Source organism: Eublepharis macularius, chromosome 2 (genome assembly GCF_028583425.1).
Source record: "Eublepharis macularius isolate TG4126 chromosome 2, MPM_Emac_v1.0, whole genome shotgun sequence".
In the NCBI taxonomy this organism is placed as follows: Eukaryota; Metazoa; Chordata; class Lepidosauria; order Squamata; family Eublepharidae; genus Eublepharis; species Eublepharis macularius.
Genome location: NC_072791.1, coordinates 229,551,496 through 229,579,039, shown reverse-complemented (window position 1 = coordinate 229,579,039; position 27,544 = coordinate 229,551,496). Strand labels below are relative to the sequence as shown.

The 27,544-nt window shown below is 44.2% G+C and overlaps 1 protein-coding gene across 3 annotated transcripts; it reads right to left on the bottom strand.

Moving 5' to 3' along the window:
• Positions 1-222: 222 nt before the first annotated feature.
• Positions 223-26,483, bottom strand: CMKLR2 (chemerin chemokine-like receptor 2). Of its 3 annotated transcripts, XM_054969875.1 has the most exons (5): positions 26,374-26,483; positions 19,089-19,145; positions 16,652-16,751; positions 3,712-3,781; positions 223-2,919 (listed from the first exon to the last, which is right to left on the bottom strand). In XM_054969875.1, exon 5 carries the CDS (start codon positions 2,902-2,904, stop codon positions 1,816-1,818), a length of 1,089 nt encoding a protein of 362 aa, XP_054825850.1. In that variant the 5' UTR covers positions 2,905-2,919; positions 3,712-3,781; positions 16,652-16,751; positions 19,089-19,145; positions 26,374-26,483; the 3' UTR covers positions 223-1,815. The 3 variants fall into 3 exon arrangements, with proteins under 3 accessions (XP_054825850.1, XP_054825851.1, XP_054825849.1); XM_054969874.1 differs by lacking the exon at positions 16,652-16,751 and having other exon boundaries at positions 224-2,919; XM_054969876.1 differs by lacking the exons at positions 16,652-16,751; positions 19,089-19,145; positions 26,374-26,483 and adding an exon at positions 3,889-4,685.
• Positions 26,484-27,544: the final 1,061 nt, after the last annotated feature.

The window sequence follows — 27,544 nt, the reverse complement described above, 5'->3', positions numbered from 1 at the left end:
TGAAAGGTTCAGTGCCCCCATCCATGTGTCCCTTTTGCTCTCAAAATATGAACACGCACACACACACCTTTCTATTTGGCCCAGTTGTTTTTGAAATGTATAGAACTGTGACCATAACGTCTAATTTGCCATCAAAGCTTGAGGATTTGCATGAGTAAGTTCAATTGTGGTTGTTGGAGAAAATACCCTACTACAAAATACCCTATTACAAAATTTGTGGTAGGGCATGAGCTTTCATGAGCCACAGCTGTGGCTCACAAAAGCTCATACCCTACCACAAATTTCTTTAGTCTTATAGGTGCTACTGGACTCCTGCTCTTTTCTACTGCTATCGACAGACTAACATGGCTGCCCATCTTGATCTGTGGTCGCTGGGGAGACCAGTGGGGCCCTGAGACCTATTTGACAAACCTGCTGCCAGCCATCTTTGGCCCTCCTAAAGGATGCTACCTCTCAGACACAATCTGCATTCCTGGAGCAGCAGAACCCAGACTGCTGTGGAGGATGGGTAAGTTTTTCTGCCTAGGTCAAACAAATGGAGAAGTCTGTCTGACCGGATCATTGTCCTTTCAACCAAAAACAAAAGGCATTTATTTATTTGCCTCACTTATACCTCAATTTTCTCCCCAGAGGGGAGCTACTTCTCCATTTTCTCATTACGACAGCTCCTGGCTCCCATGGACTTAGAAAGGTGTGACGGTGGTGCCGAAGACGGTTCTATAAAAAAACACCTGCCTCGGTAAGGAGCTTTGATCCTTCATATCCACTCCTTCGTTTTTCTTAATTAACACACTCCTTTACTTCTTGTCAGAGGAAGGCAATGGCAAACCACCTCTGCTCATCGCTTGCCTCCAACGCCCTGTGAATAAGGTTGCCACGAGTCAGTTGCGACTAGATGGCATGTCCTTTTCTTGCATGTTGTGTGTTATAGAACAGCATTTCTGTATGTTTTTTTCAGTTCACCTATGCAAAGAATCTGTCTCAAAACACTGCCCCATGGTACTTTGCAATTGTGTGCATACATTTGCACAATTTGGTACGTATGTATAAAAATGTCAGTTCAATTAAAAATTGCTTCTTTGTTGGACTAGCTTCCGTGTATTATTATATTTCATTTTCAAAATTCTGCTGTTCCTCCAAGGAGCTCAGAAAAGTATACATGATTCCCCCACATGCCCCAGCAGTGAAATCAAACCCTTATGCATTAAATATACACAGTATTATATGCCCATGTGATACAAAGCAAAAACAGTGTCAGATCTCTTATTGTCCATGATTACTTTGCAATATTGTATGCTTTAAGTAAACTAGAAAAGAGCAGTAATATCTTGTGTTATGTGAAACTTCTGCAATTATTACATAGGACCAATAAGGAACTACAATCTTCATTTGGAGCTGCCAAGGGCAACGTTTTGATTTTGAACATAAGACCACAGCATGGAAATGAAATATCCTCCCAAACCTTACACCACCGTAACCCTTGTTTAGCCAGCAGCTTGAGATAGAGTTTGCCTCTTAGGATGGCCAGCTGACCCCAAACTAAGGGGCCTGTCCTATTCCTGTGTTTTTAGGAGCAGCTTGGTCTACAGAAATCAGGAAATGAAGCTTTTCAGGGTATGGGGAGGTACGAATTATCACTTGCCCCTCTGTGCTGATCAATTTTTTTAAAAACCCAGCTGAAATAAGCTGCAAAATTCAACTGGACATCCTTGATCCTCCAAGCCTTTGGTTACATTCATTTAGTATTCTTTAGTTACAAATACCTCCTGATATTTAATAAACCATCCTTTCACAAAGAAAAGCATGGTAGCCAAGTCACTGAGTGATTTCACAGGGAGGACTTTTCGCCCCGGGGGTTTCGTGCTGCTGTAGACTCATGGAGTTCCAGACTTGTTCGCTGGCCGTCCCTGACCGGCTGACCTCCCACAGCGTGTATTTCACTAATTCCGAAAGCGTCACCTGAAAGCAGGACTGGAGCTTCTTGCTGAGAAGGACGTAAAGGATCGGGTTAAGGCAGCTATTGATGAAAGCAAAGCTCACAGTCAGAGGAATGGCATCCCGAAGCAAGTTGTGGAAGTAATCATTATGGTGAACCGTCAGCTCGAGAATGCTAAAGATATGGTACGGGGTCCAGCAAACAAAGAAGGCAACCACAACGGCAAGGACAGTCCAAAAGAGCCTGTTGGAGATCAGGATGGCACTCCTCTTCACCTTGATGAATAAAAGGGAGTAGCAAACGATCATGGTTAGGAGTGGGAAGAGATAACCAAGGAAGAACCTCACCCAGGTGAGAATATGGTGGATGAGGACAATGAGTCTGAAGTCGTGGGGATGAAAGTTGTTGTAGCAGATGGTAAAATTGTTGTGCAGGGTGAGCGTATCTCTAAAATACAACGACGGGCTTCCAATCATTGTAGCCAAAATCCAAATGGCTGCCACCCAAAAACAAGTGTTTCTGACCGTCCGATATTTGTAGGAGGAGACAGGATGGATGAGATGCATGTAGCGGTCAAGGCTGATGGCTGTTAAGAAGAAGACACTAGCAAACATGTTGAACAAAGCTATGAAAGAGTTGGCTTTGCACAGCCATTTCCCAAAGGGCCAGTGGAAGCCCATTCCCACATAGGTGATGTAGAGAGGCAGGAAAAGGACAAAGATGAAGTCTGCAATGGCAAGGTTGAGGAACCAGAGGGAAGTGACTGTCTTATCCCACTTAAAGCCCATGATCCAGATGACGATGGCATTGCCAGGCACTCCTAGGAGGAAAGCTAAACTGTGCAGCACGAGAGAAACAATCTGCGCATTGCTGAGAGAGGACTGAGGCTGCTCCTCTTCTTCATAACTCTCAAAGTAGTACGTGAAGTTGTCAAGATCTTCGTACTGCAGAGGCTCAACCGACGGCATGGTCGCTGCTGTCTCCTAGGTGAAGTGGGAAGACAGACATTAGAGACCATTTAAAGGTTGGGCCAAATCATAAGGCAACTGCGCTCATCAAAATAAATTCTCATAGAATATCTTTAGCAATGACACATTATGGCAGCCTAACAGCAGCCATTGGCCGATCGGTAAATGTTCAGCAATGCCTAAAACATTTTGCCCATTAAAATATTTACATACATGGCAAACTGAAATACTTTGAACCAATTGGGACGGGCAACTTCTTCCCAGTGTGAATGGCCAATGATGACAGAAAGGCAAGATGTCAAGACATCTGCTGTATGGAGATGCAAGTCCGAACCGAGAGATCAACACTGCCCTCTAACATGATGGCAAGTAGATCTTTGCTGGGTGGAGGAGTGGGATGTCAGTTGACGCTCAGCTGTTGCTCTTGGAGACGTGGGTCCAGGCAGGGGTACGGACTGCAACCATGAGAGTGATTTTTGATGCTCTCGCTGATGTCATCTGATTTGGATCAAAAGACTCCCTGCATTAGTTTGGACTCAATGGAGGATTTCCATGGACAGAAGGGATTTCCAAACAATGTTACCCTGCGGCAGCCCCCAAAGCCCCCAGAAATGCTGCTCGTGTGGGGAAAGGAAACCCCCAGAAATAGCATTTGGTGGCAGAACTCATCTGTGGGATCCCAACCATTTCTTTCTGTAAAATACTTTGTGCATCTCATGTGGGAAAACACGTAACAATAGATAATATTTAATTAATGTTTAATAGATAATGAATGTATGTAAATTAGAACAAGAAACAGAATCCTACCTTTCAGCAGCTTGGCTCCTGATAAAAACAGTGTTTGAATGATCTGCTCTGGTTAGGTTCTTGTCTATGTCTGAAACAGAATCCCCAAGGAAAAAGTAAAAGCGACAGTGTAGGAGGAAAAACATAACTAAAAGATCAAACAGCAAAACAATTTTAGGTACAAATTCTGATACGTACTTGTTGTGAGCCTGCAATACAAGGAATTGTAAGCGGTCAGCCCTGGCCTTCGCCATATTTGATACACCTTTAATGCAGGCCTATGATATAAAAAGTCACAGGGCCCCTGGATTAATGCAGCTTGGTCTGCATCAAGGGAAATGCCAAGCTGGCTAGGCAGAATATCGCTGGATTTAGCCCGAGAGATTCAGGTATGCCTGGAATGTGCATGTAAATGCAAAGGACGAGGGTGACTGGATTTACTATCTTCCCAGCAACTGGCTTGAGACCATGACAATAGCGGTCTTCACTGTGTTACCCCACTAGCACATTCCAATGTCCTCTTCCCGTAATTACATTTCCCCACCCCAAACTTGTGAGCAATCAATCAGCATCAATAAGTTAATTTCTCTCTGGGAACATATCTAAATTCATCAACTCAGCTCCAGTAGATTAATTAGCAAACTGCCCCTTTTGTGTAGTACCAGGAGAGACTTTGCATTTCCTTTTACACACCCCAGCAGCAAGTAATCAAGGTAATCAAACCTTTGTAATTCCCAGAGACTGACCTTTGTTCTGCTGGCTGAAGGGACTCCCACAGCTTCAGGGCACGTTTTGCCCTATAAGAACCAGGGCTCTTGCCCCATTCAAACTGTGCACGCTGCGCCTCCAGATCTGAGCATCGTACCCTTGCGGGTGCTTCCCTGAGCCTCTCTCTCTCTCCTGGCCGAGAATGCTGGACATTTGACGCTCTCCTCCTCCGCAGACTCCTCTCCTCTCCAGGATCGGTAAATATACTTCCCCTCCCTCACTCTATTCCACCTTCTGCCTAGGAGACTTCCTAAGAGTCTCTGTGTGTAACCATTTTATTATTTTCTCCTGCGTGCATGTGTATTTTCCTCTTTGAATAAAAGGTTGCTCTTTGTATCTAAAAACACCAGTCTCGTCGGCTATCTTGGGGAAAGGACCCTGTAAACATTGGTGGAGGTTTCCTGCCATTCTCTCTCTCATATAGCCTTATTCCTTGCTGCGAATTCTCCCACATTCTTATACTCGCAAGGAGAACAATTCAGGTAACAGTATTATCTAAACTATCTCAGGTCCTGTTACTGCTAAGACTCCATGGGGTATTGAACATATAGGATGTGTATACCAAGGTCTTCCTTGGGAAGAATAAAATATTTTTATTTGATCTCACTTCAGTCCATGCTTGAGGGTCTGCTGCACATTATGATTCCAGGACAGGACCATATTAGATCCTACACCCACACAATATTGGTAGATCCAGAGGAGTTAGCAGTGTTAGTCTGTAGTAGCAAAATCAAAAAGAATCCAGTAGCACCTTTAAAACTAACCAATTTTATTGTAGCATAAGCTTTCGAGAATCAAGTTCTCTTTGTCAGATGCATGGTACAGAAACTGGTCAAATATAGAAGAGGAGGGGGGAGGAGGGGAGGAGAGAGAAGATGCAGTTAGGGGGGGAGAGGGAGGATGCAACCAAAACATTCCTTTGCTAGTAAATGTAAACATCTCCTTTTGGTGTGGGGGTCAGTTGGCTTGGGTGAGGCTTCAAAGGAGTTTGCCGTGTTAGTTTGCAGCAGTAAAACAGCTAGACCATCCAATTCCTATGTAGTATAAGCCTTCGATAACCACAGCTCTCCCCGTCAGATGCATCTGACAAAGAGAACTATGGTCCCCGAAAGCCCACGCCCGGTGCCACTGGGCTCCCCCAGACCCCGCCTCTGTAAAGGAAATCTGTTACCTGTGATAATGTGATAACCATTCATAGTCCCTATTCAGTCCCAGCTTGACAGAGTCAAATTTGCATATGAATTCCAATTCAGCAGCCTCCCTTTGGATTTTGTTTTTGAAAGGTTCTGTTGAACTACAGCGACCTTTAAGTCTTTGATGGAATGTCCTGGTAGATTGAAGTGTTCTCCCACTGGTTTCTGGACGTTTCCATTTCTAATGTCAGATTTGTGTCCATTTATTCTTTTGCGTAGAGGTTGGCCTACAGACAGCCCCCCAACCTTAAACGACTTCTCACCCACAATCATGAATCGGCCAGCAGAGTCACCAGCACAGGTACCAGGCCCTGCAACAGACCCAGATGCCAGCTCTGCCCCTATATCTACCCAGGGAATACAATTACAGGACCCAATGGCATCAACTACACTGTCTCTGGCTCTTACAGCTGCTCATCCTCCAATCTGATATATGCCCTCATGTGCCAACAATGTCCTTCTGCTCTGTACATTGGACAAAACAGCCAACCTCTACACAAAAGAATAAATGGACACAAATCTGACATTAGAAATGGAAACGTCCAAAAACCAGTGGGAGAACACTTCAATCTACCAGGACATTCCATCAAAGACTTAAAGGTCGCTGTGGTTCAACAGAAACCTTTCAAAAACAAAATCCAACAGGAGGCTGCTGAATTGGAATTCATATGCAAATTTGACTCTGTCAAGCTGGGACTGAATAGGGACTATGAATGGTTATCACATTATCACAGGTAACAGATTTCCTTTACAGAGGCGGGGTCTGGGGGAGCCCAGTGGCACCTGGCATGGGCTTTCGGGGACCACAGTTCTCTTTGTCAGATGCAGCTGACGGGGAGAGCTGTGGTTATCGAAGGCTACATAGGTAATTGGATGGTCTAGCTGTTTTACTGCTGCAAACTAACGCAGCAAACTCCTTTGAAGCCTCACCCAAGCCAACTGACCCCCACACCAAAAGGAGATGTTTACATTTACTAGCAAAGGAATGTTTTGGTTGTACCCTCCCTCTCCCCCCCTAACTGCATCTTCTCTCTCCTCCCCTCCTCCCCCCTCCTCTTCTATATTTGACCAGTCTCTGTACCATGCATCTGACGAAGAGAACTTGATTCTCGAAAGTTTACGCTACAGTAAAGTTGGTTAGTCTTAAAGGTGCTACTGGACAATATTGGTAGGGCATATTTTATGCACATTTTAAATACATGAGGCTTGTTCTTCTCTTGAACTTCACTTTTGGTGCTCCCAAGGCAGATCTGGAAGCAGAAGACATTTCAAAGGGAAACCTGGAAACTTTGGAGGGGAGAGAATGGTACCGAATGTGGCCAGGGAGATGTAGAGGTCTGCATCTTTCCTACCCACGCAATCCCAAACCCACTCTGAGAACAATCAAGTACACCAAAAGCAGATTTTGGAAAACACACAGTAGAGCTGTGAAAAACCTTGAAGATGCACAACTACAAGACCTCCCCTGCCCCACCCAAAAGAAGTCCTGCAATTTGCAGTGAAGCTTCCATGTGGAAGCAACCCAGAATGCTCCTCTGATATCTTTACACAACATCTGACAACATCCCTGAGACAGGAGAATACCAGATTCCTGGATTATTTTGTGTTTCTGTGTTGGTGTTAGTCTGAATATTGTTGTACAGTTGACACATAATATTTTCCTAAGATTATCCATTGAACGTTGCAAATACACACACAGACACACAGAATATTGGGGGTGGGGGTTGTGTGACAGCAAATGTGGCCATCTCAATGGAGGACTACAATAAAGCGAACAAAGGATTTATGAAATTTATATATAGATACAACAAAATTATATTATCTGAAGCAATTTACGTAAACATAACAAAAAAAAATCATATCAACTGATCAATAAAGATAAAATGCTCAAACCATACAATTAAAAATACAATAAAATCGGGGAGGGGGATTAAAACAAGAAAATAGCATTTAGCATTCTGGGAGAACTCCAGGCCCCGCCAAAAGGTTGGCATAAAAGCTTAACCGTGATTACTGCAACTCTCAAGAGCCAATCAGCGATACAAATGGAAACATAGACTTGAAAACAATAGTTCATAAAACCATCCACAGAAGGTAATTATAAAATCCAAAGTTCAAATACCCATCCATCGTAGAAACAAGAGCACAGCTATAAAAAGCAAGTGCCCAAAGCTCAACAGCATCCACCCTCCCCTTTTTCACATTTTACCGCCTAGTCAAGCCCCAAATGCTTAAAGGGGTAAAACTGCTTAAGCCCAGCACCAGAAAGATGGCAGAGGTGCCAAGTGAAGAACCTGGTTCTTGCCCTAGACCAGCTGTGCTCCAGAGAGTTCTGAATCAGACCCACAAGGTGGTGGGGTGGGGGGGCTCAGGCAAAAACTTGGGACTTTAAGGAGATAAAGGACAGACTGAAAAACAAACACAGATTCTGAGATTTTGTGAACCCCAATCAAGCATTCAGGTTCATACTCCGGAGCATTTTCACATACCGCTCAGCCTCATTAGGTTTAATTAACTAAATTCCTCACTCAATCAAAATACGCAATGCAAATATACTTAGAACAGCATGTATGAGTGGAAGGGCTTGCCAGATTATGCATAAAGGAGCAATTTATGGGACAATTTTGCAAATTAATGAAAGAGATGTTGACTCTCGAGCCCAGCTTGAAATATGTGCAGCATCATTCTGTTCGCTGCAGGACAGATTTCATTTGACATTACTTAACATTGCCCTCTGCTTTGGCAGCAATCCCTTAACATACACAGAACATTGGGTAGACCTGGGCATCTCCCTCTTTTCTGTATGGATACAATTACACTATAAACTTGGAGGTGGAAAGTGCCAAGGTGGGGTTTTCATGGCAAGAGACTGACAGGCCACTGCCTGCCTCTGCAGCCCTGGTCTTAGTTGGGGGGTCTCCCATCCAATTACTAACCAAGGCTGACCCTGCTTAGCTTCTGAGATCTGACAAGATCTGGCCCACCTGGTCTATCCAGGTCCATCATAACAGTACTATGGCAAAGTTGTTTGCTGTGTTGATGCAGTATAAGAAGGTGTCACATTTACACAGGTTAGCTCCACAGATGTGCTTTCAGTGCTGTGCACAGAAACCAGACTCCAACATGAAACAGGGGTGGAAAGTGCCATCGTGCCATAGCTGACATATGGCGACTCTTGCTGGGGGTTTCAGGGCAAGAGACTAACAGAGGTGGTTTCGCCTTTGCCTGCCTCTGCAACCCTGCTCTTCGTTGGAGGTCGCCCATCCAATTACTAACCAAGGCCAATCCTGCTTAGTTTCTGAGATCTGACAAGATCAGGCTCACCTGGGCTACCCAGGTCAGAGCACGCTATAAACTTACATGGACTTTGTTCAGTTTTAAGTGACCAGGATTCCCCCCAAAAGTTTTGTTTATCAAGGGTTTTAAGAATTATCTCCTTCATGGTAGCCCTGCGCTTTGCCCCCAGAACATCAGCTTTCCTAGGTTTTGATGATACCAGTTTGGTTGTGAGCATGTGCCTTATACCTTACTCCCAAGGAAGACTGCTGTTCCATATTCCTTTTGCAAAATAACAGTTCGATCCCCACTTCCTTCCAGCTTCTTGACTTGTAAATGAAGTTCTGCCGTGTCCCTTTGGATTGTTTATATTTCTACGGGGTACGTTCACTCTCAAACTGGAGTACTACTAGTTATTAGGTTAGGATTCCTCAGCTTGTTGTAGGGGGGAAGTGATATCACAGGTTTACAACAGGAGTTGGCTATGACTGACTGACTGACTGACTGACTGACTGGTGCTTGTGACATTACAATGACACACACACAATCCTACACCTTAAAAAAATGTTTATGCTTTTGAAAATGTGTTCTTACAGACCTTTGTTACCTGTGCTTGCAAAAATGTACAACCAGTATACTTAATTTATTTTAGTCAGACAGCTTGCCTGACACATTGTCATGTCTGTACCCCTACATCCATGCCATTGTTCTATGTGTTGAACCATTGCTAATGCTGTACCTTGATTTCATTTTGCAAATGCTCTAATCATCACTTTTGTTTCTCTCGCAGCCTGAGAACACAGCTGTCTTATCTCTTTTCTTTGACGCTCACAGGAGTGACCTTGTACTGTCTGAAATGTTACAGTTTACTTTTATGCATTCCCAGACCCTTTCCCGCACAAACCTGTGGTCTAGGGGGGAGGGGGGAAATGAGTGGGTATTTAGAGTTGTACTTTCCTCAAGTCTCTATTCCTATCAAGGAAGTATGTACTGCTGAGATGCTTTCTTGCCTCTGAGTAACTCTATGGAAATACATATGGAAATGATTGGATTTCTGAATAAAACCATTTAACCAAGAGCCTGGACTTCTTGTTGCAATGGGACAGAGACCTGTCTACCATAGCCTGTCCATCCATAGCCTGACACACATAGGAAAACAGACAACTGAAATAGCATTTAAATCCTGGGCAAATATGTCTGATAATTGCACTGTGAACATGGGAGAGGGCAGGTTCACTCCATGGAAGAAAAAAAATGGTGATCCCTATTTTTAATAGTACATTTGTATATAGCCTCATAATGCCAAAAGATTTCAGAGTTTGGTACAAATTCTGCCTTCAGATTATCACAAAACTAGACATACAGCTTTAGGCTGTTCAAGTAGGGTTACCAACACCAGCATGGGAAATGCCTGCATATCTGGGAGTGGTGCCTGTGGAAGGGAGAAATCATTGAGCAATTTTACATCTAATTTATGGTATATCATAGAGTTTTGGCAACCGTACATCCAACTCAAACCCTAAAAGGTGCTTAACAACCCCCGATTTTGCAGGAAACAAGACCCGGTTTACAGCAAAGCTCCTGTGTTTAGTTTTGGGGGTCGATTTCCGCAGGCCTGGGCAAGCACTACTGGTGCTTCATGACGCTTCCTATCCACCCCTTGTAAGGTCATAAGCCACCCTGTGCTTTCTAATCCAATCATCTGCCTCCCTATAAGCGCAGTCACCATATTATCACAAACTGTGACCCCACCCACCCCACCCCTACTGTTTTGCTTTGTTTTATACTATGATCGGGGGAAATTGGAGGGGCCCCGCCATCTGAAATGCTGTTTTGTATGTATTTGTGGTGTTTTCTGTTTTTTAAATGTATTTATGTTTTAATCCTCATTGAGCATTTTGCTGTAACCCGCCCTGAACCTGTTCGCAGGGAGGGTGGGCTAGAAATCAAATAAATAAATAAATTCCTTCTCAACTTACAAATGGGTAAGCTCAGATTTTCGCCAGCTACAATAAAGCTTCAGCACTGTTTCCTATATAGCACTGTGCTTTTGGGCTGTCCTGAGCTTGCCGTTGGTTATAAGAATGGAACTAGGGCAGGTGTCAACATATTCTGAGACGGTGCAGCTGCCGGAGCCCAGGAGGACCTCTGGCAGGGCTGGCTGCCACTCCACTCATGCACCTTCCTGGCTACCTATCTGCACTCCACTCCCCTGCCTGCTCACTTGCAAGTGCTCTGCCACCCACACTCCTGGCTGCACGTGGTGCCCAGCATCATCAAGGAAAGGTATGCAGGTGCAGCTCCATCGTGGGCCACAGCTGCAGCACTCCCAGCTCTGCCTCAAGGGAAAGGACAGGCGGGGAGGAGTGGGGGTCTGTGAACACGGAGGGGCATAGGTGTAAACTACCGGGGGGGGCTGAGGGGCTCGAGCCCCCCCTGGATTTGGCCAGGGGGGGCTGAGCCCCCCCGGGCAGCCAGTGAACTACATGGGGGCTAAGGGGCTCAAGCCCCCTCAGATCTCACATGAGGGTCTCAGTTACAATAGCTGATGAAGCACAGGATTGTCCCCCTCTTCCTGTTATATCATATTATAATTTCTATGATTCTTTGGGGCTTTGTTCCTGTTTTTTGCTTGTATGTATTAGTGTGTTTATTAAGGATTTATCATTTTTAAAGGCATTGCAGTTTATATAAGCAATTTACAAAGAAATGCTACAGAAGAATTAAGAGACTCTAACGGAAGATATACGATTTTGAAAATCAGGCTCCTGGAAGGCAAGATTTACACACTAGCAACAATATATGCACCAAACAAGGCAAGAGAAAGTTTTTATGAAAATGTTTTCCCATCCATTTTCAGTTTTCAAGAAGATAATGATCTTTGGAGTCATGGATGGGGTAATGGATCTAAGAAAAAGATAGGTGGGAAAAACAAAAACAAAGAAGGCAAACTTCCCCAAAATGTGCTCTCTCCCCTCCTAGCAAGAAACTATTTTTTGAAGTAATATCTTAAATAGTATATGAGGGCTTCAGTGGGTTAAATGTCTAAAAGATTTTTGATCCTACGAAGGGAACACAAAGCTTACAAACTGTCAACCAAGCTTGTGTCTCTTTTACATTGTGGGCGACTGAAGCAGTTTACATAAATAAAAGGACCAGAGAGCATGTGAGATTTTGACAGCCATAAATCCAGAGCGCATTTACCTCAGAAGTCTCTCCCCTCTCTTCACTTCCCCCCATCTTCTCCAAAATATGTTTAATTATACGGAAATGTTACAATTGGAAGATGCTTGTAGGATCAAAAATCTGAACATTGGAGACTATACTTTCTTTTCTGACAGACATGAAACACATTCAAGGATTGATATGTGCTGGATATAAAAAACATGAGTTATTTATATTGTTTGTTATATTATGCTTACTCTTTTTCTTTTGACATAATTATAATTGTGCTATTGTTTTTATTTTCTTTTTTCTGTTCTGCTTATATTTATAAAAATAAATTTTATATAAAAATAATTTATACACTGCCTGAAAATACCTTTGACTATGACACACTAATTAGCTTAGTCCTTAACCCTGGCTGGCTCCACCCATTTTCAATGTAGCAGCAGTCAGATTGCAAGACCTCTGTTGGATATAAGTACAATATAAATGCATGGCTACAATTTACATTCAGGGACTGTTAGAAGATTCCACTTCTAATGCTGTCCCATTCCTCAGGTTTCATAGGGGGAGAAACCAGAGAGTTAGAAAGATAGACTGGTCAGAGCATCTGTTTACTGTGTATTCCTTTACTGCCCTTTGATGTGTAGATTACTACTCAGGAGTAGAGATGGGCACGAACCTAAATACAACTCAAAAACCCCCATGAACCAGGCTGGTTCGGGGTTCGCGAACCAGGGTTCGTGGAAGTTCCTTTCCACGGAATTTCCACGACCTGTATGCTTGTTCGTTGGGTCACATTTACAGGGGCAGTTTAAATGGCCATGTTATGACCTGTACTTTCTTTGGGGTAGATTTTTCTTTTAATCTTCCCCTTACACCCTCTGGGTAGTTTGCTGCCACCAGGAATGTATTATTCCAAAATATTTTATTCAAATTTCCCCTTTGGTAACGTGTTTAAGCGTCAGGCTCCTTCGTGGTTCTATGTGGCCCTGAGGATATGAATGGGATATAGCAATGACAGCTACACTGGGATATAACAAAACAAAATAAATGTTTATTTTTCAAGAAGCGTATTGGTTTCATAAAAGTAGTTCTTAGTTCTTAAAGTTACTTCCTATAAACTCATTCACACAGATCTCTTCTAAGGCTTCACGCACAGTTAGCCTCTTTCTCTAACTCAATATTTCTCTCACAGAAATGCTTAAAACTCCTCAGGCAAGCACACAGCTAGCCTGCTTTCCTCTGACTGCTATTCACAGAAATATTAAACCTGCTCAGGCAGCCCACAGCTGGCCCCTCTTTCCCTGACTGAGTGTCCTTTCACAAACATGCTCAGTTCAGGTTCCACACAGGTCATATTTCTCTCATAAACACTTCAGCATACTCAGGCAGCACACAGCCGGCCTGCCTTCTTCTGACTGAAACCTTTCTCCCTGCACTACCAGTCTAAACTGCCTTCACTCCGCCCACACTCTCAGTCATCAACCAATCGCATCACTCACTCTTCCCTCTCTCACCCCCACTCTTTACCTAGCTCAAACCAAGCATTTAAAGACACATGCACACATTTACTTGGAATCATTACAGGCCATTTCCCCAGTTAAATGGCCATTTAAACTGCCCCTTTAAGGGCCCTGCTGCAGCAGGTTCCCCCCCCCCCGCCGCCTGCCAGCTGATAGTTTAAAGGGACCTGCCTGGCAGAGCCCTTTAAACTGCCCAAATCCCAGCGGTCTTCCTGCCCTTCTAGAGGCTGAAAATGGCCTTCCTGCCCTTCAAATGGCTGCTGCAGCCATTTGAAGAGGCTGAAAATGGCCTTTCCACCCCTCCTGGGAGGAGAGGAAGGATGCTGCACTGCAGGATAAGGTAAGTGTGGGGCTGGGCTGGGGGGTAGGGGGACTGGGGTTTGGGCAGTTTAAAGGGCCCTGCCAGGCAATTTCAATTTCCATTCCATGTTTAAATGGAGAGGTGGTATCTATTGCAGAAAAGGACAATTCCTAAAAATGAGTGCTGTCTCCCTGAAGCAATGAGAAGCCCTATCTGCATGAACAAGATTGGAAGAGGGGGGTGCAGATCAGAGGCCTTTTAAAAATTTCCTTTTGCCCTGTGTCCAGGCTGTGATTTAGTTAATAATGTCTTTTATGGTGGAGTTTAAGCAGTGTGCTAAGAAAGCAAGGTCTATAAAATCCTAGGTAGTATAACTGCGAGTTTTCTTTGGGGTCATGACTAGCACTGTTCTGAATTGCCTCAAAATGGGCTTGTACTCACTTATAGGATATGAGTTTGAAGTGAGAAGATGGGAGTTTGCTACTACTTTGCACTCTGCACACTGCTCAGAAATTGAGTGCACGGCAACTGTTTTGTATTCTGCCCTGGTTCAGACTTCAACCATGCATTTACCAAACGCAGGCATCTACAATGTCATAATTTAGTAAATTTCAGTACTAAGTCACCCTTATGAATAAGGCAGAATCAAGACTCCTGTAAACGAACGTCCAGGAAAACCTAAAAAATGTTCCCTTACAGGCTTTTCTGTGTTGCCTTTCTTAGTGTCAAATTTGTGATCATTAGTTTGTCCTATACACATGGTATGTATAATTATAGATCATAAAGTGACTATCCTAAAAGTGAATTTCAAAAACAGGACACAGCAAGAGATCGCTGAGATAGCACTATAACCACTGACCAATTCCCACATTTTCCTAGGTTTGGCCCAGCTCAGGGGCATTGTTAGGGGGGTCACCATGGGTGCCTGGGTCCCCCTAAATTTGTGTGGAGCCCCTCCCTAAATCTCCCATGGCCCCGCCCCCATAGATGGTGGCAATGGAAGCCCCTCCCTGTGATGTCATTGGGTCCTCCCTGTGATGTCACTAGCATAGCAATACCTCTGGCCCGGCCCCAGCCCCCCCCCACCAGGAAATTGGAAAGTCTACGCCCCTGCAGAGGGGGGAGGGTTGGTCATGAGCAGAAAGGAGAAGGACACAGAGAAAGGTCAGTGGAAAGGGAGATCGGGGGGGCATGATGGTGGGCAGAGGGGGGGCAAACCTTGAACCAGCCCTGGTGGAACCAGTACTACACTATATATTTGTTTATAATATTATATTAGTTTATCCATCAGTTCATCTAAATACCCATATAAAGAGCAAGGCCATATAGCTACTTCCAGCCAAAAGCTGACACATTTCCTTTCAAACTTTACATAAAGTTAAAAATTTTGTTTAGCTTTCTTTTTTTGGAGGGGGGCGGGGGGTTAACAAGAATATTTTTGTTCATATTTTAAGAGAAATACACACGTAATTTTATTATCCTTGTTTTGGGAACGTGGATTTTGTGCAAGACACCAGTACCACCCATATGAGTCATTTTAAAAAATAGTCAACATCAAGACATCATTGAAACATCTGCAACAGGCAGCAGTTTTGAGTTATGAATAATTTTCACTAAAGGTTGGAAAATGTTTAAACCAAAAATAATTTATACACAGAGTTCTCAATATCTGATACAGCTTATCTAAAAGCAGAGTTGTGACTGTGCTGTCTGTATCTAGTAGGAATATGACTCTAAGGGCCAAGCTAGAAGAGACGAGTTACACTTGAAGGCAAGTGAACAGACTCACACGTATTCCTCCCTCTTCACTTGCACTCCACTCTATAAGTGATCAAGTGGAAGGCAAGTGAACAGGGAAGAATACGTGTGAGTCTGTTCACTTGCCATTCAAGTGTAACTCATCACCTCTAGCTTGGCCCTAGGATAATTAAAGCTAGACAGGGGACCTTTCACACGACTGGGTGAGGGGAAAGCGGTGGAATGAAGCCCAAAGCAGAGATAAAATAAGCTGAGATCCTGAGGAAACCAGGGCAGCAGGGCCAGCAAGCAGAAAAATCCAGGAAGAGGCAGAAGATGGAAGGAAAAGGTCTGCAGAGGATGCAAATCCGGAAAGAAAAGTTTATTTTAAAGGGGGGAAAATGTTGAGCACTTTCCCCAGCATCCTCTTCCTGCTTTCTTTCTTAGGGCCTGCTGGGAGTATGGTTGGATCCTGTAAAATGTAAACTAGAGGAATTCACAGAATCTCTCTCCCCCCACCCCCACCCAACCCTTTCAGTTTTCTGTACTCTGCAGCAGGCCCTGAGGGTTCCGAGAGCCTTAGGAAGAGAGTGGTGTAAAACACAGAGCTTAAGGGGAAATGGGCAAAAAACACCCGTCTTGCACAAACCCTGCTGCAATGGGGGGGGGGGGGTAGGGTTGCCAGCTCCAGGTTGGGAAATTCCTGAAGATTTGGGGAATAGACCCTGGAGAGGGTAGGGTTTGGGGAGGGACCTCAGCAGGGTGTAATTCCATAGAATTTGCCCTCCAAGCAACCATTTTCCCCAGAGGAACTGCTCTGTGTGGTCTGGAGATCAGTTATAATTCCGGGAGATCTCCAGCCACCACCTGGAGGCTGGTAACCATATCTTTTATAATATTTTGAGGGCCTTCACATTCATGGAGATAAATGGAGATTCCACCATTTATTTTTCATTTAAAATGTTTATACTGTGCAGGAACTCATGGAGGCTTACATGGTCAGTCTGCTAGTGGTAGCTGGGACAAGCCTCAGTTGTTATGGTGCAAAAGATGCGTTGTGCAGAGCTCCTTCACAGAGCAATGGAAAAGCACCAGCTGAAAGGGAAGCACAGCCAGTGGAGGCCTGTGAGATACGGACAAGGTCTCCATGATAAGAAATGGCTCCAATAACAGACGGAAAGCCCTTAACAACCAGAGTTGGCATCAGCAATTATGTCCTTGAGATTCCACAACATTGTAGCTGGAATCTACTCCAACCAGGAGACAGGGAACAAAACCTTTCTTCCCAACTGGATTAGACAGCTGCTGTCACACTGGAGGGAAGTTGATGGTCCTAGACAGGGCTTTTTTTCTGAGAAAAGAGGTGGTGGAACTCAGTGGATTGCCCTAGGAGAAAATGGTCACATGGCTGGTGGCCCCGCCCCCTGATCTCCAGACAGAGGGCAGTTTAGATTGCCCTCCGCGCCGCCACCGCACAGAGGGCAATCTCAGCTCCCCTCTGTCTGGAGATCAGGGGGCGGGGCCACCAGCCATGTGACCATTTTCAAGAGGTTCTGGAACTCCATTCCACCGTGTTCCCACTGAAAAAAAGCCCTGGTCCTAGATAGAAATTGAGTTAGTTACTCTGTGTGGTGTGTTCATCCATGGGAATAGTTTGGATTCACCCTCACTACCTTTTCTAAAGCCTTCATTAGCTGTTTCAATTGATGATATATATTTGTGAACGATTGTGTTTCCCTCACTCTTATCCAGTAAGACACAACTGTGGTTCTCGAAAGCTTATGCTACAATAAAGTTGGTTAGTCTTAAGCAGGGGTCATTTCGTAGAAAAAGAGCTGGAGGAACTCATTAGCATAACTCATTAGCATATGTCATGCCCCCTTGACATCACCAGAAGTGTGTAATTAGCATAACTGATTTGCACATACCACACCCCCTGACATCACGTATCCTGGCTGTTTTGGACTCAATCCTGGCCATTCAGTGCCGAAATTGGGCTCAAAATGGCAAAAAGGTGCTGAAAATGGCTGAAAAGTGGCCCAAAATGGTCAGGATTGGGCTGCTGCTAAGTGGGAGAGTGATCCACCACCCGTCAGATGCTTGATCTGGGCTGTTTTGGCCCCAATCCAGGCTGAAACAAACCCCAAATGGCTGAGAGTCAGGTGGGCGGGGCCACACAACATATGAACTCTTTGGGGAACTGCCGGAACTGCGTTCCTGTGCGTTCCCCCTCGAAATGAGCCCTGGTCTTAAGGGTGCTTTTCAGAAGGACCTGCCAGTTAGATCCCCGGATACTTCACTGTAGACACTCCAAGTAGTGTTGCCAGCTCCATCTTGGGCAATTCCTGGAGATTTGGGGGGTGAAACCTGGAGAAACCTGGAGAAAGGGGGGGTTGGGGAGGGAAAGGACCTTGGCATGGCGTAATTCCATAGAGTCCACCCATCAAAGTAGCCATTTTCTCCAAGTGAACTGATCTCTGTGGCCTGGAGACCAGTTGTAATTCCGGGAGATCTCCAGCCACTACCTGGAGGCTGGCAACCCTAACTCCAAGAGTCCAGTTAAAGTTTCTTTGTTAGAGGCCCATCAGTATCAGTGCACTCAGACTACAGCATTGGCAGAAGTGACGTAAATGGACAAAGCAATGTTAGTTATGGGGCAAGGTTCCCACCCTGGGATAAGGAGATCACTCCTCAGAGGGTTTGTTAATTTCAGAAATTGACAGAACCTTCCCTGAGGCAAAGATGAAATTAACAAACCCTCTGAGGAGCAATCTCCACCGGCTCTGCCTTTTTAAACTGCCCTCTTGTAGAGAGATCAAATTGATAGAGCCTTTGGTTTTGTCTTTTAAACTACGCTTCCCGGCTAACACTGCGTCCCAGTAAGATGTCTCATGTAGACAGACTCTTAGATTGGGTGGTTTCTTCTTCCACCACCCTCCTCCACCCCCCCTGCCCGTTTTCTTTCATGGACATTCACTTGCTCTCTTCCTTTCACAAACAATGCAGTACGTGCTGTGGAACTTAAAGCTATACACGTCACAGTTTTTTGAGAGGATAAAGTGAGAAAAGAACATGTTGCAATCCACTCTGCCACTGGTACTGTTAAATCCACTATTAAAAAGAAAGAATTAGGCAGCGGATTGGACTAGAAACTTTCTCCACAAGATGTTGGGTGTTTTAAAAAAAAATACTTTCCAGCATGATTTTAGGCAGGGAAGCATTAAAAGACGACATGCCATTCCCGCCCCCGTCTGCAGCCTGGCGTGATCCAGGGCACTGGATGGCCCCTCATTCTGCTGCCATGTCTGGACCAGGCTTCAGAAATCTAGTTTTCTTGAGAAAGCCAACATCCCTACTTGAGAACAGGCACGCATGATACTAAAACAAACCAAAAGCTTCAAAAGAAATGAAAGAGTGGGAAATCACACTTACCAGATGAATTGTGTTAAACTGAAATGTACCTGGCCTCCAGAGCTTTCCCTTGAGAATCTGTAAGAAAACGGAAATATTGGATTCACCTTAGCAGCACGACTTTCCAAGCTGGTGTGTTTTGCTGTGGCTTTTCCTCCCCAGATAACACTGGACAGAAGGATCATGCTGTGGTTAACTCTGGAGGCAGAAAGATGGAAATATTTCCTTTCCAGTCCGGTAAATTTTGTTCTGTCTAGAATGCTTAGAGAAGCAAAACCCTAGACACAGAATGAATCACCACACGGGAAAAAGAGGAAATGGTACGTTGCAATAAAAGCAAAAGCTTCCCCAAAGCGTGAATGAAGGGGCAATCTTGTGACTGGACAGTACCACTTCAGTCTGCATGGCAGAGTTCCTCTTAACAGAAACACTACTCCGTACAAAATAGATTCCCCCCCGCCCACACAGAATGTCAGTCAAAAAGCTGTTAATTTGCCTTTACTCCAATATGGTAGCTTTCTATGCACACAGAATGTATAGGGAGGAATATTCCATCACAAGAGCCCCCGCTTGCTGTGGGGCAGCCTAGAAATGGGTTTGCCATCTGTCACAGGTGTGCGTATGTGCTAGATCCTGAGTGAGAACTTTTTTTGTGGAGAGGGAGTCCCTTCCAAGCAGCCCAAGACGGGCAACCTGAGGGAGGCTCATGCCAGTAAAGCAATAATGTAACTTCTGGTGTGACCCCTGAAGTGACATCATCATGTAGGGCTGACCCTCTTGCTGCCATCACTCTGGTTCTAGGTTTGACTGGGAGGCCCCAAAGCACCCTCTCGGCCCCTCCCCAGGCAGTGGCCCCTCCAGTGGGGGCGCACCCTGCTGTGCAGGAAACAAAGAAAAGGGGGCCACAATGTGAAGCGAACGATAAGGAAAAAAGACCGTGTCTAAAAAACACTCTGCAATTGAAACAAACCTCTATTGAATTTTCAGTGTACATTTTATAGAACTACTGTATTATTATTTTTATAACATTTCCAAGAACACCATTTTACACAAAACTACAGTACTGTCCCACAGTGTAAACAAATGCTGTAGCACCATCAGTCATATACAGTTCCTTGATGATAAAGCATAAAAGTTTTTGTCACATAACCCACAACTTGATGTATTGTCGAAGGCTTTCACGGCCGGAGAACGATGGTTGTTGTGGGTTTTCCGGGCTGTATTGCCGTGGTCTTGGCATTGTAGTTCCTGACGTTTTGCCAGCAGCTGTGGCTGGCATCTTCAGCGGTGTAGCACCTCTCTGTGACACTAAGAGATCTCTGTCTTTTGGTGCTACACCTCTGAAGATGCCAGCCACAGCTGCTGGCGAAACGTCAGGAACTACAATGCCAAGACCACGGCTATACAGCCCGGAAAACCCACAACAACCAACTAACCCACAACTGTGTGTGTTATGTGCCGTTAAGTTGCCTCCGACGTATGACGACCCTGTGAAGGAAAGACCTCCAGAATGTCCTATCAGAAACAGACTTGCTCAGATCCTGCAAACTGGAGGACGTGGCTTCTTTTACTAGGTCAAACCATCCCTTTTCTTCTCATGATGTGACCAAAGTATGATAGCCTTAGTCTTGCCATTTTAGCTTCTAGGGAGAATTCAAGCGTGATTTGATCTAGGACCCACTTACTTCGTTTGGATTATCTTGATCTTGGTTCCCAGAGAGGCATCTCTCGCAACTAAGTTCCATTAAATTTGCTGATGATACCAAATTGGGAGGAGTAGCAAACACCCAAGAAGATAGAATTAAAATTCAACAAGACCTGCATACTCTGGAGAAGTGGGCAGCTGTGAATAGGATGCAATTCAACAAAGACAAATGCACAGTATTACATCTGGGCCACAAAAATGGGAAGCACAAATACTGGATGGGGGATACACTTCTGGGCAGAAGTATACGTGAAAGGGATCTTGGGGTAAGAGTGAACTGTAAACTAAATATGAGCAGTCAGTGTGATGCGGTGGCAAAAAAGGCTAATTCAATCTTGGGTTGTATCAAAGGGGCTATAGCGTCGAAATCGCAGGAGGTCATAGCCCCTCTCTATACTGCCTTAGTCGGGCCACACCTGAGCCGTTTCCAGATGGCTGACCTGCACCCGGGACATCACGCCACGTTTCGGATCGTGCTGGGGAAAACGCGAAATATCGCGTTTTCTTGCGTGAGTTTTGCGCGATGTCGCGCGAAACTTGCGCGAGAAAACGAGATATTTCACATTTTCCCCGGGACGATCCAAAACGTGGCACGACGTCCTGGGTGCAGGTCAGCCGTCTGGAAACGGCCCTGGAGTATTGTGTGCAGTTCTGGAGGCCTCACTTCAAAAAGGATGTGGACAAAATCGAGAGGGTGCAGAGGAGAGCGACGAGGATGATCAGGGGTCTGGAGACTGAGCCCTACGAGAAAGTCTGAGGGCCTTGGGAATGTTTAGTTTGGAGAAGAGGAGGTTGAGGGGGGACATGATTGCTCTCTTTAAATATCTGAAAGGCTGTCATTTGGAGGAGGGCAAGGAGCTGTTCCAGTTGGCAGCAGAGGGTAGGACCTGACGCAATGGGCTTAAATTACATGCACAAAGGTACCGGCTGGATATTAGGAAAAACTTTCTCACTTTCAGAGTAGTTCAAAAGTGGAATCAGCTGCCTAGGGAGGTGGTGAGCTCCCTCTCACTGGCAGTTTTCAAGAAGAGACTGGATGAATATTTGTCAGGGATGCTTTAGGCTGATCCTGCACTGGGCAGGGGGTTGGACTAGATGGGGGGTTGGACTAGATGGTCCATATGGCCCCTATGATTCTATGATTCAATAAATAAACTGTAAAGATGAAAGTCCTTATCTGAGTTGCAGGTCCTTATCTTATTGTAGACAACTTGATTCCAGTGCACAACTTTTAATTAAGCTTGACTTGACTCAACTCAATCTGGAACCTATTACTGTAAACCCAAAGCCAATCATTCTTTCTACTGGAACAAAAGTCCTTCAGCATTTAAACTGTTGGCAGAAAGGTTTTGTGCAAACTGCTGAATAGCAGGCATGAAGGACCAAAGCAGAGTGATTTAATAAAAGAACATTATGCAAATACTGTAACAGTTTATTAAAGAGTTATGAAAGTAGAGAAGTACCACAGTGTTAGGGTTACCAGTCATCCAGTGGGGGCAGGGGATCCCCTACCACCAGTGTGCAACCTGGGCAAGTGTGCGCTCCCAGCAGGGTATGATGATGTCACTTCCTGAAGTGACATGATTGTACTGACTGCGGGAGTGCTTCTGGCCCCAAACTAGCTGAGTCACATGCAGGGCCAAAATCAGCCCCAAACTTAGCATTTTCACTAAGAGCCAAAACGGCCCTGCTGAGACCCTATAGCTTCCGGTTTTCAACTGGAAGTGTGTCATCAGGGCCTCCAGAGCATGCACGCATGTGCCATTTTGCCACATTGTTATGTCTTTTAAATTTGTATCTATATACCCTATGGTATTATTTATGAAATGTCCTTGATACTGTATTGAAATGTACTTGATACTGATTGTACTAATCTCATACTGTGTAATCTGCCTTGAGTCTCAGTGAGAAAGGCAGACTATAAATGACATAAATAATAATAAATAATAATAATGTATTGCTAGAGTTGGAACGGAGGCTCCTGAGGCCTACAAGCTATTGATGTCTGTGCAGGGGACGGCCAATCACAACTGTTCCTTTATCGCCCAATCGCTGGGCTGCAAGTAGTTACTTTGTAAATAGTTCATGCAAACAAAGGATTCTAGCTGCTTACTTTGTATTGGTTGTTGTTTAGGGCGGATGCAGTTTCTGTGAGTATAAATTGAGCCCTGCTGATCCTAGCAGGCAGTGCAGGCTGTTCTAGTTTCAATAAAGATCCCTGTATGGTTAAGAGCTGTTCCTGCCACTATATAATACACGTGCTTGGTGGTTCCCGGCCAGGTGAGCAGGGCTGAGGGTGATGGATCTCCTGACCCCACCAGGGGGCTGGCATTCCTAGTAATCCACTTTGAGTCTCAGTCAGCAAGGCAGACTGTGATTGATGTAAATAAATATACTACAGGCTGCTCCATTTCTCTGCCTCAATGGCCTAGAATCATGGGCCGTTTTCACTAGCCACGGAACATCGCACTGAGCTCCCGGAACGACAGTGTCTTCCTGGTGTGCTTCTGGAGTGTAGCTAGTCCTGCACAGAGATGGGCTCAAACCAAAATATGAACCAAAATTAAGCACGAATCAGGCTGGTTTGTGGTTCGCGAACGAGTGGTTCGTCAGATCCCATTTCTGATGAACTGCCACGGACTTTAGGCTGGTTCGTTTGGTTCGTTTTTTGGTTTGTCACTGCAGACAGCCTGGTGCCAATAAATCGGTTTCCAAGGCAACAGGAGATGGACTTCCTGCAGACCTTCTGCTGACCCGCAAGTGATGATTTTCTGACCTGGATGTAACGTTTTCACGAACCAAATGAACCGGTTCGCGAACCAGGGGCAGGTTCATGAAAGTTCATGATTTGTGAAATTTGACGAACCACGAAACACATGGTTCAGTTTTTTTCCAGTTCTAGTCCTGCAGTCTGTTGTGTGCTTCCCCACAGGGTGATTGTTGTGAGATTAATAATAACACACTTTGAAAAATCACTCTGAGTGGGTTGTCCTGAAGGGTGGTATAGAAATCAAATGTTGTTGTTATTCCTTGAGAGTTAATATAGTGACACTGAACTTGGCGGAACATACCTCTGAGTACATGTGGACAGGACTGGGCAGTATAAGTGTGGGCTGGGAAGACTCTGTTTCAGACCACATTATGAACTCATCAAGCAGCCTTATGCAAACAGCTATGTCTCAGCTAAGGCTGCCAACCTCCAGCTGGGGCCTGGAGATCTCCCAGAATTACAGCTAATCTCCAGACTAGACTGATCAGTTCCCCTGGAGAAAATGGCTGCATTGGAGGGGGGAACTATGTGACATTACTTTGCTGAGGTTGCCCGTAACCCTCCCACAATCCACTCCAGATCTCCAGGAATTCCCCAACTTGGAATTGGCAACCTAGCCTTGGCCCCGTGTCTACAATATAGGAATGATAATATTGGCTACTTGAAAGGGTAGTCATGAGGAGAATTGAAATAATGTACGGAAAGCTCTCAGTACACTTCATATGAACAATTTAAATGTTAAATATTATTAGAGCTTCAAAGGGAGAATGCAAAGGGAAATTGCAGAATTAACATTAATCAAGAAGTTTAATAGTAAATCTAAACTGGATCTTAACAAAGGCATGTCATTTCTCACTCACTCCAGATCCTAACAGCTTGCATAGCTCACCCCTGACAGATTTCTTCAGCTCCGCCTCTACAAGTGCCTGTGGAAGTATCCTGTGGAAGATTTTACATGTTTGTGATCTGACAACAGTCGGGAGCATCTCACCCCAATCACAGTCACAATCCGACTCGAAACCAGATATTCTCTGGAAGGTGTTGGCTTATTAGAGGCTGTGGTCTGGGGTATGGTAAGCTTTTTCTTCATTGAATTTTGTTCATCAAAAAATAAATTTTGTCCTGGCCAGCCATAACAAAATAGTAGTAAGCTGGATATAGCATAAAGACTGAGTAACCAAAAGGCTGAGAAAAAGGATAAAAAACACTGATTAGGGAATATACCATTTTAATAAAATCCCATCAAAAACTGAAAAAGAAATGGTATATAAAACTCCCTGACCAGAAAAAAAGTTTTGAATGATAAATGCATGCTGAAATGCAACCAAATACATTTCAGCAAAAAATGCTTTCATGAGTGATTAATACAACCCCTTAATCAAGGAAGATGTGTATATACAACCACATACGACGCCCTTTTGGAATGAACCACTATACTGGTCTGGTAACATTTTCAATGAACAACATTATTTGTTAAAATGGCATCTTTTTACCACACCCAAATCATCCAATGGATTAATCCCAATGTACCAATAAACAGACAAGAAAACAAAAGATCCATCCACTATTGAGTCACAACATTAAAACGGTCTACCATGTACACAATTCTGTTTTTCATTGGTTTGACTCAAGTAATTCCAAGGAAAAGTTGTTTCAAACATTTATCTTCTCTCACTGTAAACACACCACCACTGCAACAAATAATGAAGGATATCTCTACTGTCTGCTTGCTGCATCCCTCAGATAGAAAAGGATGTTCCTAAAATGTGCTAAAACTACAGAAAGCATTGTGGAAGCCAGAAAGTGTCAATGTTTTCATAAATGGATTCTTTGAAAGTTCTGATAAATTATTAGAATCATGATCAAATTTACTCATTTCAATGTGTAGCATCAGTAGGAATTATCTTTGGGGCACCTAATATGGTTCTCAGGAGCATTTACAATTCTGAGGAGCCACGATGAGCTCGTCAATTTATCTGCCGTAATTCCATAGGAGTTGCTATGTAAAACTGCAATCCTAAAGATCCAGAGGAGTTCGCCGTGTTAGTCTGTAGTAGCAAAAATAGAAAAGAGTCCAGTAGCACCTTTAAGACTAACCAACTTTACTGTAGCATAAGCTTTCGAGAGCCACAGCTCTCTTTGTCACAGTTCTCTTCATCACGCATCTGGCGAAGAGAGCTGTGATTCTCGAAAGCTTATGCTACAGTAAAGTTGGTTAGTCTTAAAGGTGCTACTGGACTCTTTTCTATTTTTGCAATCCTAAAGATATCCTAAAATATCTTTAGGACTGCAATCCTAAAAAGTCCTAAAGATATTTTACTGGAAGTAAATCCCATTGTATAACATTGGACTTAATTCTGAGTAGACCCAGGTCTCTTGCAGCAAAAGTAAACAGGAGTCCAGTAGCATTTTAAAGACTAAACAGAGTTTATTCCAGCATGAAGACCAACCTGATTTTATTCTACCATCGTGTGAGTCTGATATAGTCTAGAGGACCATCACTAGAAAGACAACGCATGAAAATACACATTTGTTTACATAGTTTAATTTGAATGCAAACTGTATTTCTTTGTCCCTGGATACTGATTCCCTTTCCTTTAGATAATAAGTAGAAGATACATCTCTTGAGAAGAAATTCCTTTATTCTAATTTATTCTGTACATACTGGTCTGGCTTCTGTCTGCTTCAGTACAAACTCACCATTATATTGCCTTGCCTCCAAGATTTATTTCTAGGAGCTCTGCGTATAAAGCTTTCTAAAAGCAAGCTGTTCTACTCTGTCCTCCCTCAGTTCTAAGTCTATGGTACCACCAAAAAGAGTGTAAACATACCTTCTTTCAGTTGGGTTTCATGCCAGTGCAAACGGTTAGAGCTAGGAAGACAAGTTCTGTTTGAGGGGGAAAACAAGACCCGAAAACTGCCTGCTTTGTTTCAGGGAGGTTTTTCGTTCCTTCTGTCACTTGCTTCCTGCCTTGTGTAGAGGGCATTTGGGTGTGGATGGGCGGGAGCTGGAATGTGATGGAATTGGAGCAATTATGGGTTGGCAAAAGTAGCCCCCGGGAGACTCCCTCAGATAGAAGTGTAAATTATGATAATATCTGCAGCTGTTCTTCAACATGTACTTTTGGCTAGAGTGAGGCTGTCCCCCTCCAACTCCTTGCTCTAATTAGTTCCACCAATTGCAAGGTCAGGTGGCCACTTCCCCCATGAAGTGGGGTGAAGGTTACAGATCTAGAATCATCTGGATGGAGAAGCCTCCCATGCTTCTTTACAGAGGAAAACTTCGTATCACTGTCTTCCCTTCCTTACAATTGTATCTGAAGAAGTGAGCTCTGTCTCATGAAAGCTTGTGGTAGAGTAAATGTGGCAGCACTTTCATTTTCTTTTCCTACTAGAGACAAATACGGCTGCCCCACTGGGATTCTCTAAGATCATCCCTGCTGGGTCTGAGGGAAAACCCGTCTTGTGTAGCAGCCTATTTACAGCAGTGGTCACCAAGATGCCTTTGAAGGGTCCAAAGCAGGGCATGAATGCTACATTTACAGTGCAATTCTATGGAGAGTTACTCCAGTCCAAGCCCATTGAAGTCAATGGGCTTAGACTGGAGTAACTCTCCATAGGATTGCACTGTTAATCAGTAGGACTAAAAGCCACCAAGAGACTTACTCTTAATAGCCACTAAATATCCTTAATAGCTATGGATAGACATCTTCCAACCTCTGGCTTAAAAGCAACTCATCTGGTTGGGCATACTTTGAGTACATGATTGGGTGGGAGGCATATGGCAAGTAGATCCCAATGCTCCCTGGATGTACATCTGATCTTGAGGATGCATAGGACCATGTCTTTTCCGCCATATACAGGAGGAAGAGAGAGAAATGAACTCTGCTTAACCTATTGCCCTTACTGAAGACCCCAAGCATGTATTTCATATAAAACATTTGTATATGAGAATCAAATCAAACACAAACAGAATAAATAAATAAAACAAATAAAACAGAA